The sequence below is a fragment of the Pavona decussata genome, unplaced genomic scaffold (genome assembly GCF_977016875.1).
Source record: "Pavona decussata unplaced genomic scaffold, jaPavDecu1.1 SCAFFOLD_72, whole genome shotgun sequence".
NCBI classification, from domain to species: Eukaryota; Metazoa; Cnidaria; class Anthozoa; order Scleractinia; family Agariciidae; genus Pavona; species Pavona decussata.
The window spans coordinates 3715001-3732500 of record NW_028145491.1 but is presented as its reverse complement, the minus strand read 5'-3'; the positions used below and the strand labels follow the sequence as shown (position 1 = coordinate 3732500).

At 39.5% G+C, this 17500-nt stretch overlaps 1 protein-coding gene across 1 annotated transcript in view; it reads right to left on the bottom strand.

The window, feature by feature from the left end:
* The window catches only part of LOC146477042 (ras GTPase-activating protein 1-like), an 82367-nt gene that overhangs the window by 20289 nt on the left and 44578 nt on the right, over nt 1-17500 (bottom strand). Inside the window, exons 6-11 of the mRNA XM_085114093.1 lie at nt 10941-11010; nt 7440-7517; nt 4866-4941; nt 904-1060; nt 365-444; nt 36-109 (exon numbers count right to left, since the gene is read on the bottom strand). Of these exons, the coding sequence (XP_084970219.1) occupies nt 36-109; nt 365-444; nt 904-1060; nt 4866-4941; nt 7440-7517; nt 10941-11010 (535 nt within the window). The remainder of the gene's footprint in view (nt 1-35; nt 110-364; nt 445-903; nt 1061-4865; nt 4942-7439; nt 7518-10940; nt 11011-17500) is intronic.

Genomic DNA, 17500 nt, shown 5'->3' with positions numbered 1-17500 from the left:
AGTTTCAACTGGTATCTCTTTTAATCATCTCTCACCTTCCAAAAAAACTCTGGTGGACCTCGTAAACCATTGAAAAGCTTAGATCCATCATGCCCTTTGGTTTCGTTCTCTGTGCACGAAAAAGAGTGAGTCAGATATAGTGTTATACTTTGAAAAACAGCCCAGAAGTATCAAAGCTAGAAGACTTATTAAACGCGCAAAGAATTTGAAAGAAACTATCTCGGGCTGTTCTCAAAAATGCACCTGAACGTTGAAAAAATTAAAACAATCTTAGAAAATGAAAAGTTGACTGTGCAGTCTGTATAAGGACTATTTGCTTCATAGAAATTACGAAAATACCCTAAAGTTTAGGTGTATACTCAACCTTTTCATTTTCAAAGAAGTATAAATGCTGTTCCAAGCCATCAAGCACAAAGAACATTCTTTTCCACTTGTTACGGTGTCCTCAATGGAAACGACAAAACAAATAAATACAAACGTCATCACATTCTTACAGCGCAAATGAAACAAAATGGTAAAACAGATATAATGGTTTTTATTTTATCTTTTTTTTTTCAAGCAAGTGGCCATTACATAATCGGCGACCAGTTAATTACTTGAACGAAAGATTGATCATTTCAAACTGAGGTTTTGTTCCACCGCTGCCAGTTTGCGTGTCTCAAGGGAATGCTTTTTCAGCCGCTTTTGTGAATTTGATTTCGGTGTTTTTGCTGTTTTTGAAATAGTCGACGACTACTGAGCAACATGTTCAACAGCTTCACGTGAATCCGGTGCCAGCCAAAAAAAGTGATCAACCAAATAAAAAGGAAACGGTCAGTTTCCCCACCAAAACCGCAGCCAAACTAAGACAGCCTAGAGTACAGTTTAACTCATAGCAATTAAAGGACTCCACAGAATAGTCACCTTTTTTCACTAGATAGCCCCTCTTAAAAGCCTGCTGTCTTCGGTTAAGAATAACAGGCCCTGGGGTTCCAGACCTGAACATGAATGATGAACCATTCTCGTGGTCCAATATCCTGCTTGGGGTCATGGGCCGATGAGGAAGGTCCCAGTCTTGAGCCTGCAATGCAATGATGACTTTCTGAGTACAAACAAAAGCGAACAAAATTTTCTTTTAAAAACAGCAGAAGCAAAAAAGTATACATTCATCTGTTTCTCAAAAGGGATCCGGGCAAAGCAATACTCGCATATTTTTCGAATATTTCCCAACAATAATCCGCTAAAATAACAAAATTTATAATTCACTTAAAAAACAGTTTTTGTTTCCTTCGATCTCTAACAGACACGCACCATATCCGTTAAACTGGTATATCAGAGCGGTTCAATCCATGCGAGGCGCTTCGGATGGTCACAGTGTGCACGTTGCTAAGCAGATCATCCCAGTCCAAAAATGAATACACAAAAAATGATCCAAATTAATAAAGGTTTAAACAGACTTGGTTTCAACGAAAAACACTATTACTGCAGCCAGGAATGGATATAATACATTCTTAAACGTGTCGGACTTTGACTTGAAAAAACTTTAAAACGCATCGTTTATCAAAAACTCACAGAAGACGTTTCAGCCGAAATCTTCGGTCTTCGTCAGTTTAAAAACGGTTCAGAGCTTGTGCGAGCTACACTGACGACATGTAACGAACGATCGTCGTGCGAGATAACAAATTAAGTGGGTGATTTACAATTCTATTACATGACCAGAAGGCGGGGATCCCATGAGATAGCACGGCGCTTGCACAAGTCACTGCACGATTCGCACTTAACGCGGTTAATGTCAACTTTTTCGATAGGAGCTGAATTTCTTCGTTCCATCATATATTGCTGGAGAGGCTAATGTATTTGGTCTCAGTCATATCCATTCTAGGCCCTAACGTAGTTGGGGATCGATAGTTGGGCGACCATTCCACGGACGAAGAGGCGCCCTAAACGAAGAAAGACCTCGCAAACATGTCCTCGGCTGCGCAAGCTCCGTTTCTGGGCCAGATGTCGCAATTAAACGAAAACATCAGTTTGTTGCTTAGCAGTTGTGAGGAAGAGTCGGAGGAGGACGGTGAAACAGCATCTGTTGAAGACTCTGGAAGAGTGGACATGGAAGCAGGTTTAACTGCGATCCTTGATAATTGCATCGCGGGCACAGCCGCGACCAGGACAGGCGACGCTACTTCACAAGAACTCGGTCAGGACTTATCGGTCAAAGAGCAAACTTCTTAGCCGAAACATGAAGGTTTGGCGGGATTTTCAACGAGTCTTTTGTCAGAAAAGATTCCCGACGACAAGCTCAAGGTAAAGCTGGATAAATATACCCAGCCTGAAAACGTCAAGGGGTTAAGAACGCCAAAGGTTAACCCCCTCATTCGGACGCAGCTATCAGCCACGATGAAACCAAACGATTTGAGTTCAGAACTCAACAGCTCAGTAATAGCCATGTCGATGAGAAAAGCCGCCGATCTGGTGTTTCAAAAGTAACACCAGGATCGGGATCTGATTATCCTTTTTACAGATGCCATCGCAATGCCGTTTCACTTTAGCCACGAGGTCAACCGCTCGCGACGACAAGCGGCTTTAAAAGTGTGAAACGAAATGGACTGTTATTTTATTGCCGACATCCATACGGTTGCTAATTGCTTATTTTTCATCCTAATCGTTGCTATTTTTATTGCTCCTATCAAAGCCTGGTGTCCATATGATCATCCCGATCGTCCGGGTCGTCCCAAAATATGTTCAGATAATCGAGAGGATCATGTGAAAACACTTGCGGGACGATTACGATTACGATTACGATTGGGGCGATCGCAGTCGTCTGGATAGAGCTGAGATCTATCGGTACAGTCGTAAAAAATCTTAAGCGATCAAATGGAAACAACTTTCAGACGATCAAAATCGATCCCAGCAACCACCATTTTTTCCAGCAATTGTTGCACATCATTCCATCATGGCGGCCACAAGGTGGCCACAAGGTGGTAGTCAACTGGTCGGCTACGGAAGTTTAAAAGTAATTGAAAATTTTAAACAATCATCTCTAAAGGTGGTCGCTTACGAGAGGTGGTCGCCTACGAGAGGTTCCATCTAAACGTTTGATATTTTGGGAAAGTGGTCGCTAATGAGAGGTGATCGCTCACGGGAGGTGGTCGCAAAGAGAGGTACGACTATGCTCACTTGCATCTCATCACATAAACAACGTCAAAAGTGGGGGGGGGAGGGGGGTTGTTATGAAACTTATTTTTGACGGTTGTCATTTGAGCTGTAATTAATTCACAAAGTTCTTCACAGGAATTATTAATTCAGCTATTCATTGTTGTTAGAGTTTTTCCTTTGTTATTTAAGCAATTGTTTTTCGGTAAATTTCACCTATAAATCGGTTATTTTTTCCTTTTTTGTGTACGAATGTAACCGACGAAGAGAGCAGAATAAAGTTTTAATAATAATAATAAAGAAGTCCATGTTGATGATCTGATGATACTAGCGAAAAACATTTCGGAGATGAAAAGAGTCAAGGACAGCCTGAAGGATATGGGAGAGCTGCATTACTATGTTGGAGTCAGTATCGTTGGCGATAAGGAGAACAAACAAGCCCACCTTCATCAAGTAAAGTACATCGAAAAGGTGCTCAAGAAGTTAAGGTAAACAGAATCGAAACAGGTGTCCACGCCTGCTGATTTGAACTTCAAGGAATATGGAGTTAGCAGACCCGTCGATACGATCTCGTTGCATTCCATTGTTGGGAGCTAAGTTTATGCTGCAATCGGAACGCGTCCAGTCATTGCCCAAACAGCGGGAGTTGAAACGAAGTTCTGTGCAAATCCTACATTAAATCATTTAACTGCAGCAAAACGAATCCTCAGATATCTGAAAGGAATTGTGTACTTTGGTTTGAGTTACAAGAAATGTGTTGGAATAAATGTGATGGAATATATATTTTTATTTTTATTCATTTTTTTTGTTGATGGAAACCTGACTGGTTACTCAGATGCAGGTGATATGGATGATCGTCATTCCACTTCAGGAAACGTGTTTTCTTTGGCGGGGGGAGCAGTGAGCTGGTCGAGCAAGAAACAGGCTACCTTTGCGTTGTCAACAGCAGAAGCGGAGTATGTAGCCCTCAGTGGGGCCACTCAAGAAGCAGTCTGGCTTCGAAGGTTACTCGAAGATGTTGGAGTACCTCCAGAGGGACCAACCGTAATTCATGAAGACAACCAGGGAGCTATGGCAATGGTAAAGAATCCTGTGGGTCATGCTAAGGCCAAGCACAACGATATACGCGACAACTTTGTTCGTGAATGAGTACAGAATGGAGCGATCGTTTTGAAATATGTTGCCACTGATGAGATGATTGCAGACATTCTAACGAAGCTTTTGTCTACGCGTCGCTTCGAGAAACTTGTCCCTGAACTAGGAATGAAAACTGTCAAATGAGGAACGTCGAAAGTGGGGAAGATGTTATGAGAGTTATTTTCTTTTCATTTGAGCTGTAATCAATTCACAAAGTTCTTCACAAGAATTATTAATTCGGCTATTCAAAGTTACGTCTATATCGGTTATTTTTTTCCCAACGGAGTGAGAAGAATGAAGTTGTTCAACGCTGTAAAATCAATACTTATACAAATGACGTAAGAAATTGTGTGCAGTACGAATGCGCAATGCAATTTAATGGCATCACCGTAAACCAATTTAAATTTGATTCAACACGCTTTCAGCAAGCTTTTAACTTTTTTTTTACACTTTTAACAATGATGAACGACCTTTCTAAACGCCTACAACATTTGGTTCAACAAAGTGTCGAACGCATGTTGAAGCGGATGTTGAAACCGTTTAAACGGGCCTTTATGCATGTCTAATGCCTATCTCAGTCAGTATTAGGTTTCTCTTACCCTTGAAACAGGCTCCCTCAGAGAAAGTCCCTCAATAATATGTTCATGTCTGTACCTCCCTACTACAGCATCCACACTGAAACATGGAACACGTTCACATAAAATATATTACACAGGAAGATGAAAAATTCGAAAATCGTGACTTAAGTTTTAGCTAGTTGATAATAAATGTCCTAACCATAGGATCACTGACTTCGGAAAACTCGAAACAGTGCATCATCAACACAGGCAAGACCAGAATTTTGCACTCAAATCTTAAAGTGCACCTAACCCCAAAATGTTTTTTTCTCTTAAATAAATCTTTACACCTGTTCGAAACATATTGCGCTATTTAGCGCCTTTTTATAACCAAATCTTGACTTTTTATAGGCTGTAAAAGTTACGAAATCTAGCCATCATCTGTCCCATGACCGAGCTAGTAAGGGGCATGGGTCTATTCCTGAATCTACGTCACAAACTGATTTGCATTGTATTAAGTCTTTGTGAAAATGCATGCAAAGCAGTTTGTGACGTAAATTCAGGAATAGACCCATGCCCCTTACTAGCTCGGTCATGGGACAGATGATGGCTAGATTTCGTAACTTTTACAAAAAAAATTTTGGGGTTAGGTGCACTTTAAACCCTTCCCAACTGCGTAGTCTGGATTAAGGTGGCCAAACACAGTTTTCTAGTATACAGGTGTTGGTAAACATTATTGAAAACTACGTACTTCTGAGAAATTAGCCTGGTGCAATATTAACAAAGAAGGAATAACTTTTGATACTTCTTGTTGAGCAAGGTTCCGTTGCCATGGCAATGCAGCAAGCTATTAACCGTCCACAAATAATGGTTTTCCTTAATTTTTAGAAAATGCACTCGTTAGATTTTTTTCCATTTTTTGTATCCAGAAAACCTCACAAAATACTGACATAGTGATGCTGCTTTCATATTATTTTAACAGAGAGATCTCCTGTAAATGTTGGTTTTGCACTTTAATGTTTTTTTTAAGTAACCCTCTGTTAGATTTTGTTTTTGGTTTGTAGGCGAGTTACGCTTTTAGAAAACTACTGCTTTGTCAAATTTCACGAAATTCTAACGAGCGGTTCCTTAGAAAACAGTTCATTTCCATTAAAACAACCAGTCATAATTTTTTGCTCAAATGCGCATTCGTGGCTTTTAATTTGGCTTTCTCTGCAAAGATGAAAAGCGTACAAAAAGGCTTAGCTCATTGCGAACTCACTTTCTTTGTTCGGCGATAAATGAAGGATTCACAAACGAGAAACTGAGTTATTTTAAGAGCAAAACCTACCTTTGTGATCCATTTGGTATAAAATCGAGGGATCGATAGTATTTGCTTACCACAACCCTAGCACGCGCTTAATAGCATCACTAACGGAATCTGTAAAGCGCGCGCAAACTGTGTTGGGCCACCTTAATTGATGCTCTCGAGGTATGCAAGTTGTTCCACTTGTGACGTCATCACTTTTGGCGATGGGGGATGTTTTAAGTCCAAGAATAAACAAAAAAGATTTAGTTCACAGTATGTCACGAGCATGCACTAAGCACAGGGAGAAAAGTGAGTAGTATAGGGTCAGGTTACTGTCGAGGTAAATCATCATATGTAAATAACTGAGTTCCGCGTTATTTTGGGACACAATAGGAACAATAAACATAATAGAGTGTTTTCACATGACGTCACGGCGGCCATGTTGGTATGCCAAAACAAAGAAATGGCGGCCATGTTGGTATCCCAAACTAAACCTCTGGGAATTGAACTCTATTTTTATGCAAATACTTCCTTAAACCAATATAGTAGTCACGCGAATGAAAACACTCTATAGCCTTGTCCAAACTTGCCCACTCTCTACTAACCCTGATTGGTTCTCAAGCGCGTCATTGTCCTTCTCGATATAATCGTTCGAAAATTCAGTTAATCTTTATCACTACTCATTCAACTTGAGTCAACAAACGTTCATCGCAAAGTCGAATTGAAAACGAGTGGCGCGTTCCCATTCATGCACCGTTACCTAGGTTATTATGTTCACTCAGTTAAGCAGTTCTGTAAAAAAACAAAAAAGTCTTCTGTTGTCGTCTATTACAGTGATCAGAATAGGAGTATTAAATGAACAAACGAAGTCAAAAAATTATAATATGGCCACATTTGAATTAACTGTCCAAAAAATAAATCAAAGTGCTCTGTGAGCGGATTTCTGTTCTATATCCTGAGCGAAGTCTGAAATACAAGGATCACACCGACAGAAATATTTTTTTCCTTCCAAGTATTTAAGTTCACACCAACCATTACCAGTCCATTGGACATAGAATGTAGTGGTTATTTTCAAGACTGTGGATCATGAGTGCTGATACAAACAAAAGGTGTGGTGTAGTTTCGTTCCTGTAACCAGCGCGGTATTTTCCGATTACCGCACCAGATGTAACTTTTGTATTTTGTGGATAAAGGGATGACTATTCGAAAGATATCAGCTGAGATGTTCATTCGTTTGGTACTTTACGATTTATAATCGTCCCCAAATGGAAATTATATAATATTATATATTATGTCAAATTTCTATTTTTGCACGCGTCCGCTCTCACCTGTCAAAAATCCTGCCGCCCATTGAATACTGCGTCCCCTGCTTTCTAATGAGAAAGCGCGTGATACCCTCTGGAGATCTAAAGAGTAAAAAAAAGGAAGTAAACTCTCTCTCATTAAACGTATAGAGGATATTACACAGCGACACGAAGATGTGAATTTTATTTTCGAGTGGTAAAATATTGTTTTTAACACAAGAAATAAAATCCGTAATTTCAAGCCACCGTGTAATTTTATTTTTTCAGACAAATCTGTTGATCGCCGTTTTTCACCGACTGTTTGCACAAACAACCACGCAAAAGCGGGAAATAACGTCATCAATATCCTCACTAGTGAGGATATTGAAATACGCCACTCGGGTCCCGGATGTAGTTTCGTACGAATTTTATGAGTGGTGTATTTTCCAGTACAACACTGCCAAAACACAATAAATAGTAACATCCGCTATATACCGCATATTCCATATTCTCAGAAAGACCATTTTTCAATACCATGCTTTGCTTTATGTCTCACAGAGACAACACTTTTCTTAAGCAGACAGGTGTTGTTGTTCCCGCCTAAGACAACTCCCTAGAAAGGAACCACAAAGACTTAAATCTTTTTCTTTCCCAGCTGTGTTACGTCATTGTTATTTAAAGTAGCGAAAATACTGCTATAGGTTGAGCGACTCTCGGGAAAAACTACCTTTACAGTACTTTGACTTATTTAGGGTCAAAATAATTTTATCAATTAAATAAATCGGGCGAAAAACTGCCCTTGGTTGGATCAGACCGTCACAATGTCGGTAAAGAAATATCTACTGATTAATAAATAAATAAATAAATAAATAAATAAATAAATAAATTTCAAGTAGGCCTTACTCGTGACTGCTATTTTGCACGAGCAGTCGTCTCTCTAAAAGCCGTTTAAAGGCATTTTTACGAAGATACAAAACTATTAAAACTTAAAATTACCTGAAAAAGGGATCGGGCAATGAATCAGAAACCCAAGTTGTTTAAGTTGTTTTCGTCGGGCGATGGGAAACGAAACATTTTATCTGGATGGCCTTAAAAACAATCCGGAGAAAACTATCCCTTGGCTCATGCTAACGATTGAAAACATCAGAGGAAAACGAGCTTAGTCCCAACCTCGTTCCGAGGGTCCTCTCTCTTCCTACCTCGAGAAAGGACCCTGCCCAGTCCGGGTAGACTCGCCCTATTATTTTGTTCGGAAGAGCCGAACAGAGATTTTCAGCTTGTTAGGAGGGATGAAATCTGTTTTTCTTTTGTCCTAACAACAACCATGTGATAGTAAATGTAAGGCAGAACTTTGCAACGTTATTTCCATTTCAGTAAGTAAGGGTTATTTCTATACAACGGGGACAAACGTGATTTACTCACTTCGGGCTACAAAACGCCGTCGCTAAATTGGGGACTTTACGCAACCACGACGGCAACGCCAACGAAAACGTCGCTTGAAAACATACGTTCGTGTTCCTTGTACTACCTTGCGCTTATTCCAATGCGTTCAACTTCTGCAATGTGGCCGAGCTATCCAACAACAGAACTGGTGGGAACGGTCTTCAAGTTAGCACAGAAAATGAAAATTCACTATCATGTGCTCACGCTCTCCATAAAACCTTGAATTTGAACATTTCACGCTGTTGTTTGAAGAACAGCTCAAGCTCCTGTTCCAGAGTTAGACGCGTCTTATTTTAGTCGCGTCGAAAATAAGACACGAACGCTTATTTTGTGCCGTTTATACGATCAGCTCGCGTTTTATTTAAGACGCGTCTTATTTTCTCCCGTATAAATGGCCCTAATTGAGTCAATCAGGCTCATCCTCAGGGAGCCTGAGGCAGACCGTCATGACGTAAAATCGATAAGGGCAAAAGCTTAGTCTCCCAAGGGAAGCCCCCAGTAACCTACTCCTGTCAAAATAGTTTCAGGAACGTTCGGCGGCGAACTGTTTCCATCGCACCACTTCTCTACTTTCTTTCCTTATTAGAGCATTCTTTACTGAACAGTAGAGCGAGAGGGTGCAAAACCCGCAAGCAATGTTACCCACACAGAAGCTCGACGTGTAGTGTACACGTCACAGTTTTTTTTCTTTCTTTTTGCAAAATCATATATTGCTCAGGGCCTGTTTGAAGTCGATATTCTGGGGGTGAGAAACGACGCAAGTTATCTGAAGCTTTTGCACCAAAAGCTACTAGCCCAGGCGAGTGAATGACACCAGTACTGTGCATACAATACAACTTTCCATTAAAACAAGTTTAGCTACAGCTGTGCAACCATCGAGTTATTGATGCATTTGAGGGATTTGCTAAGCACTCAAGAACCAACGACACGCTCTGATGGTTGACTTTCACTATTTTGCCCCAGGAGAAAGTGACAAATTGTGTGCAAGAGTAAAAAGAAATAGACACAAGACCATCACAGTTAAAACTCAGTCTGGAGCGGGATTCGAATCCATAACCCCTGTAACATTGGTGCGGTGTTCCGCGAACAGATTGCTGGTCATGTTATAACACTTTATAAACCAACGATTAAATTCTGCCCGTTCTCAATGGGCAAACAAGCGGTAAAATTCGGACTGTGGTTATCATTTATCAGTAATTCAATCACAGTTTTAATGAATCGGAGGTTTAGAAAACAAATAAACCCCTTTCAGGCTCTCTGGTATATCGGATAATAATGGCCTCCGCTAAAAGATTGTCCTCAAAATTTCAGTTACCTTCGAAGCTTCGCTTGTTGACCCACTGTTCACTTTTCAGCCTCGGGCACTATTATTCTCTGATGTAACAGCCAATGAATACGCGAGAAATTTGACACTTATTTTGAAAGAGAAGTCTGAACCAATTACAGCGGAGCCCAAACTAACAAGAACGCCATTAATATTTTAAACCCTCATTATTACTACCACTTCTCTTTGATCCGAACAACAAATCACCACGACACAAGTAATAGTAATGGTGATAGGAATGTTGAAAAGTACGATGAAACGTACGCACAGTAAACACATTTGATTGTCATAAAATGAATATGTCTCTGACTTTTACTTTACGAGATGCATGCAGTTTAAGCTCTACTTTGTTTTTGTTACTTTTTAAAACAGCAACATTAGCCAGCTTACACTGTCTAAGAAGCCTCTTCCACTAAAGAAACTTCGTTTGTATTATTTACACTACCTACTTTACCCTTGCAACCCGGGCCTTGCAACAATGGGATACTTAACCGAGGAATCGCTGAGAATGAAATAATTAGGGAGGCCTTTTGAAGGGGTTTTTTGGAAGTTGTATAAGTCAAGAGTACAAAACTATAGATAATAAACCATTTAATGGCCTTTGATTGGAAATGAGACTAGGGGTGACTTTGTTTGACACAAACCTCAATGCTTTTCATATGTAGATGAAACTACTTAGCATAAAGTTATCAAACCAAAGTCCAAGGCCAGGTTACTAAGCACACAACTGTAAAATGGGCTATTAGGCATAATAAGCAGAAACTTGAATGTTCAGTTACCTGAGTGACAGTGAATAGTCGCCTGGGGATTTGTCGCTTGGCCTGATCAGGAAACTGCCAATAATGCCATCTGTCAAACAAAATTAACAACACATTTTAAAACAATGAGAAATCAATCCAGTGGGCAGTAAACTGGTAAACAGTACATATTTGCGAGATGCACTGATATTCTTCCAAGGGAGTAAAAGTTACAATAACATGAACTTATAGAGGCACCTTGATTTAATATGAGAAAAGATATCCATTTAGAAATTATCCAATACGTGTTTCAATTAAAACTTTTTTATAACACTATCCAATACCTAAGCTTGTGAAGAGGATATCGCCTTATTTATACGATTAAAGACATTATCAGATATGTAGCTATAATATTTTCATTTTCATATTTTTTAAGAGATCAAAATTTGCAAACAATTTCTGCTACTACCGAGCTATCTTGTTTCTTTGTCATTACAACAATAAACAGCACAAGTTTTAATTATTCAAGACCCTAAAATTAGGCAATGGAAACAGCATAACGCTCCTCGGGTTCTATTCTATCACAAACAAGTAAGCACATTCCGAAACAATTTTACGCAGACTCAATGGTTTTCAATTCATATAGAAACAGTTCCCTCAACTGATATAATGGGTAACGAACCACAGTGAAACCCCTCTTTACGGACAGTTGTGTTTGTCCCGACGAAAAGCTCATATATTTTCTCGTTCATTAGTCCACTTAATGCGGTCATCGGTTATGCAGACAACAGACACTTTCCTCATACCACCTTTCTGTGATCCGCGTGACATGTTCTCTATTCTATTCTATTCTATTCTATTCTATTCTATTCTATTCTATTCTATTCTATTCTATTCTATTTTGCGGTCAGAATCTGTCAACAAAGTCTTTTCGAAGTGCGACCCTGGCTGGTGCAGGATTTTGAACTGAACAATAGAAGTGTGTCAAAATTGTCACCAGTTGTCAAATTAAATGCACGACTAATTACGAATGAAATGACACTGTTGGAGTTCTCACTTCGTTTCTGACAATCACGCTGAAAACGCATCATGGATGGTTGGGGATTCTTTCCACAATTTAGCAATGGGTTTTTTTATGATCACTATGTGTATCCACCGCCTATTCAAGACAACTACATTCAGGTACATCAAGTTCAGATGTGCAGTATCCTGTACAAACAGAAGACAGTAATGTATCAGAATGTGTGGGATATTGGGATCGGTATGGTGTAGGTGAAACCGTTCACTGGACGTGGAACTCGCCAGTCGTATGGTCGTTGACGAAACCGACGACGACGTTTTCTTGCCGTCCTCCTCAACTTAGCAAACACTGGCAAACAACAAAGTGAATGCCTCGAAGGAAAAAAAAACCCCGAAAGTTATTGCTTATCCTTCGGCTGCGCAATGAAATTGGTGCGAATAATGCATTAGTGATTAGTTTGTTGGCGAATAGGTTGTTTTTCGCTAGTGCGATCCTAAAAGACATCACGATACTGAATTCCCTTTTCTTGTGTAAAAAAAACTTCAGAACGTTTCTCCACCAAAGTTCATACCTTGCTCAAGTGCGACACATGATTTTAATAATTAAATGAGTCTTTCTGGCAGAACCACAAACTGAAAATGTCAGGGCAAAGCAAAGTCACAGACTTCAAATAGTTACGTTGTCTGTCGCATTTGAAACACTGAGAGAACATCAAGTTTCTTCAGTTTGAACTTAAGTTGTGAAGCTAATGTAAGGGTGTATTTTCGACTGTAATTTTAGAATACAGTTGTAATTTCCTTTCGGTAGTTTTTGACAGATATTTTTCAGATCATTTGACCTATTCCGTTGCTGGAGAGAGCTTTGCCTACTTCCTTTAACCTTGGCTTGAGCCTCCTCGAAGGTTGAAATCAAGGCAAAACGCTTAAGCATTTATCAACCTGATTGGTTTCCCTTTTTATCTTTTTCCTTAGAACAGTTGTGTTGTTCTTCTCTGTTGGTGTATTTTGGCAAAACCAATTCTTATCTCTGGTAGAGACCATCTGGCCTTGGTTGAATTACAGTCGTAAACATGCTTTCAGTACACTAAAGTAAGGCGTGATTTGAAGGATACTTGTAAAGGAGATGTAGAGTAGATGTAGAAAAGAACCGGGTTCTTGAAGAATAATGAAGACCCACGAAGATTCCTGATACCTCTCCGCCTAGCTGAGCGAGTTTTCGAACAACAGTTAAGACGTTAAAAATTGTTCTGTTGCTTTTGAATTGTTTGCATTAGTTTCTGTACATGATGTTTACTGTAAGAGCCCGCTTAATACGGACACTTTTGCGTGTCCTTCTGGCGTCTGTATTAACCGGGTTCCACTGTATTCACATTTTCCAAATGTGTCGAGACTCCAGGTGCGGCACAGTGAAATTCACATTGTGTTTAGGTTTGTCCCATGCTTACTTCTTCTTCTTCCTCTTCAATGTTCAATGACGTTGACTGCCTGAACTGAAATGTGCCAGTATGTCCTGGTCAGTTACAGGCGACTTGTCTCCAAGGCTAACTGAAGTTGGCGGTTTCTTAGTTCTCAAAGGTTCGAATAATCAAGGGTCAATTTGCAATAACAACCTCACCTACCACCAGCCGTGGTCGTTATCCAAGTGGTCCATAATGCCGTGAATGGAACACTGGACGTAGCAGTTCAAGGAGGTAATAGCGGAGCATCGCGCGCCAAAGGCGCACGCGCGGAGCACCATGGGTAAGGAAATTTGATAATCCATCAATGCAGAAACATTGGTTTGGGTTATGACGTCACTTCCGTCCGACCGTCCGTACGTAAGACGTCCGCCCCTCCATGTAAGCCAGGGTGAAATGAGACAGACAACTTAACCCTGTGCTGCAACCCGCTTTTTTGCGGGAAGTTGCATGGCCATGCTTTTTACAAATACAACAGAAATTTTGAAGAAAGCTATAAATTTATGAACTCGCTGAATATGTCGACAAAAGTGGAAAGAAAAGAAAGGAAAGAGAGAGAAAGAAAACGAGAATGCAGGCAATGAATAAACAAAGTTCAACGTAAAGGAAAGCGACTGACGAATACCAGCCGTAAAGACATCGGAGATGGTACTTTTTTAATTTTTTTCCCAGTGCGTGAGCGGTCAGTATCCTGAAAATTCTACAATCTGACTGGGTCCGGGAGCAGGCGGAATTTTCCTATCTCTGACCATGGTCACGGTAACAAAACGGTAACCGGAATGTGCGGGAAATCTTCAAGTGAAATTATTTAAGGTGGCTGGTACCAGTTTTCAGCTTTTTTACAGTTTATGACTGAAAGAACAGGATAAAAAGATAAACCAAAGCCATTGTAACACTCTTGTAGGGTTGAATTATATAATTTATAGCTGACCAAATTTAAGTGTTATTCCGGCACTGGCGCTTTCCATGGCAACGTTTTCAAAGGATTATTCAGACCTACTTTTTAGCTTGTGGCACTAATAATTAAAAAATTAAACCCGTGACCCCGTGTTTTTTTTTTTTAGTAATAGCTTTTGGCATTTGAAAAGGAAAATGTACAATGATTTTAAAAAAGTTCTCCGAAACCGATTTTTTGTAAATTGGGAAAAAAGACAATTTTTACGCAGTGAAAATTTCCTTCCGTAGAAATCTTTAATTTTTTTTCTGATGTTTCCGACTTTGTATTCGTTAAAACTATTATGATAATAGGATTGCTTTGCTAATCTGATTTCGTTATTCACTATGTTGCGTTGTTTTTTAAATTGCATCCAGTCAAAAGGATCCTTAGATCTGATAGCTTTAATTTTTAGAATATTCCGATTATGCATTCGTTTCTTCAGCTCAGATGTAATCCACGGGGAACTACGCGCGAACACGCATTGTTCTCAGTGGAGCATGCTTGTCAACAATAGATAGAAACATGCATTTCCATTTTGACCACGTCACTGGGATTGGTCAAATTGCTTATTTCATCCCAATTTTGAGACGCAATATCAATTCGAAAATTTGTACGATTAAATTTACAAAATTTTCTGTAAGTCAGAGTATTGTGCCCAAGAGTCACTCCACTTATTGATAATTTTCTGTAGGCGAACACCATGATCGCTAATACTGACATGGCAAACTCCTGAGCAAACAATTTTGTCTGGACAATTAGTATAAATTACATCAATTAAAGTTGAAGACATTGGAGTTACTCTTGTTGGTTCCGTTATAAGTTGTTGAGGTTCATATACATCGGTGATACTCATTAGTTTGAAGGTATCATTGTCATATCTTGTAGCAATCATATCACAGTTTAGGTCTCCCATTAGATAATATTTAATATTTTCCAAATCGAGAATCCCAATTAAATGTTCGAAAGGTGAAAAGATACCAATAGAAGAATCAGGAGGTCTGTACAATGTGACGACAACGAACAGTTTAGATCTAGGTTGTTGAATTTCTAGACATAGGTTTTCAATAGTTGCCATGTTTAGATCATTTCGTACGGTAGAATGTATTGTTTGTTTTTTTTTTTTTTGTTTTTTTCACGTAAAAGCATACTCCTCCCCAACCGTCTGCAGTTCTGTCACGTCGAACTATATCATAGCCTACAATCTTGGACAGATCAAATGAAAAATTAAGACCACCCCTCCCCCCCATTTCAATGATGGAAAAATGGCGCGTTTTGCTTTGCGCGCGAAATCATCACTGAATTTGGGGGGAGGGGGGGTTTAATTTCTCATTTTATTCTGTCCAAGATTGTCCGACGTTCACACTGACGTTACCAGTAGCTTCATAGGTCAAATACTATAAGATGAAACCTGCAATCACGCTTTTTAAACTAAACCTAGCGCAAAGAAACTTAACCACACGAAAACAGTGGTCCTGTGTGGAAATGAAAACATCACATAAGTACTGTATTTAAAAGGAAATCTTGATAAAGTGTGAGTCGTGTGTATTCTATTAATATGGAGATGAAATAGGCATAGTTGCGTGTCATGACTATTGTCGCATTAGGCTGAGTTATTGCAGCCTTAGTGTTAAAAAATTTTTGCAAGGCAAATAAAAAAGTGGAAAACTGAAAAAGCACCTGTCAGAACACGCTTGTACTCAATTCAAGCTATATTGTAACATTCATTCCAGTGGTATTATGAAGGTACTGGGAAGTGAATTCGTGTTAATGAATAAAAGACAAGAGAGGCTCTCGTACATGAGATGGAAAACCATTTTGTTTTTTTTTTTTTTTTGTAATTACGGGCCAAAACCCGTGTAAATCAACTAGCTTGCAGCTGTTGACTAGACTGGTGGAAAACTAGAAAAAAGAAAGAAGAAAAGAAGAAAAGTCTAGAAAGGTTTAAAAAAAAAAAAAAAAAGATTATGATGAGGAGAAGAGGGGCTCGAACCAGAGGTAACATCTACGTTCAGCACACTGTACGCAATACACGCGCTGAACCCATGTGCTATTGCGTCTACACATTCAAGCTCTTGTGAATTTAAAGTTATAAAACTGTCTTTGTTTACACTGAAGATCTTGAAACAAGACTGTAAACACTTCATTTTATTGATACTTTTCAATTCTTGAGAAGTTACAACGATTTTCTTATTTGAAAGTCTCTATTGGCACGGTTTACAAACTGTTAGCAACGATTTTCCACGATTTACCACGGTTTTGTTGCAGTGAGAGACAAATGAAAGATTTGAATCAAATATATTTTACTGATAGCCGGAATCGTCCAAAACCGTTTGAAACCGTTCAAAACCAGCCATAAACCGTGCAAAATACATCGTAAACCGTCAATAAAACGTTTGAAATATCATTCCGGAAACATAGTTCCAGTAGGCGATGGCCGGTCAGTGAGTACTGTGACCCAAGGAGTTAATATTTTAGTCGTTCTCCCTTGTTTTGTATTATGCCGGTGATGCGACCACTCATAGACTGGATAGTTTTATCGATCACCTCCTGAGAAATACCACTGATTGTTCTCTGCAATCTATCACAGAATTCTTCATACGACTCATGTGTGATGCCTTCGTTCAGGGCGTCTTTTTCCAACTTTTTGGAAGCAATGTGAAAAATGTTCTCAATAGGATTTAAATCGGGACTTCGCGGCGGTATTTTTAATAGTTCGCAGTGACAACGAGCCATAGCTTCACGGGCTGTTTTACTGTTTTGGCTAGGATCACCGTCTTGCAGCCAGAGGCGAGTCAATCCCTTGGCAGATCGTTCAAACATGGTGTTAAAGTGTTGGTCATGACAACAAACGATGCAAAATATTTTGCATCCATTTTTTCGTATCTCTCGCAAATTATTACTCCTCCACCGTGAGTTATTGCTACCATCATCTTGGCAACTTTACCTCCTGTTCCGACTTTACTTCCCTTAGCCAAACACCCTTGGTTAAAACCTTCGGATTGTTTTCGCCCTACTCTCCCTTTGGGTGCTCGGGCTTGGTCCATGGGGTTGGTCTTGTAAATAAACGAGACCCCATCTAAGTAAAACGCGATAGTGTCCGTCCAGACACTCTGAGGGTAATTTAATTGCATCCGTCTAGCAAATTCTACTCTTCTCTCTTTGTCGCTTTGACTCATTAGTCCCTTTTT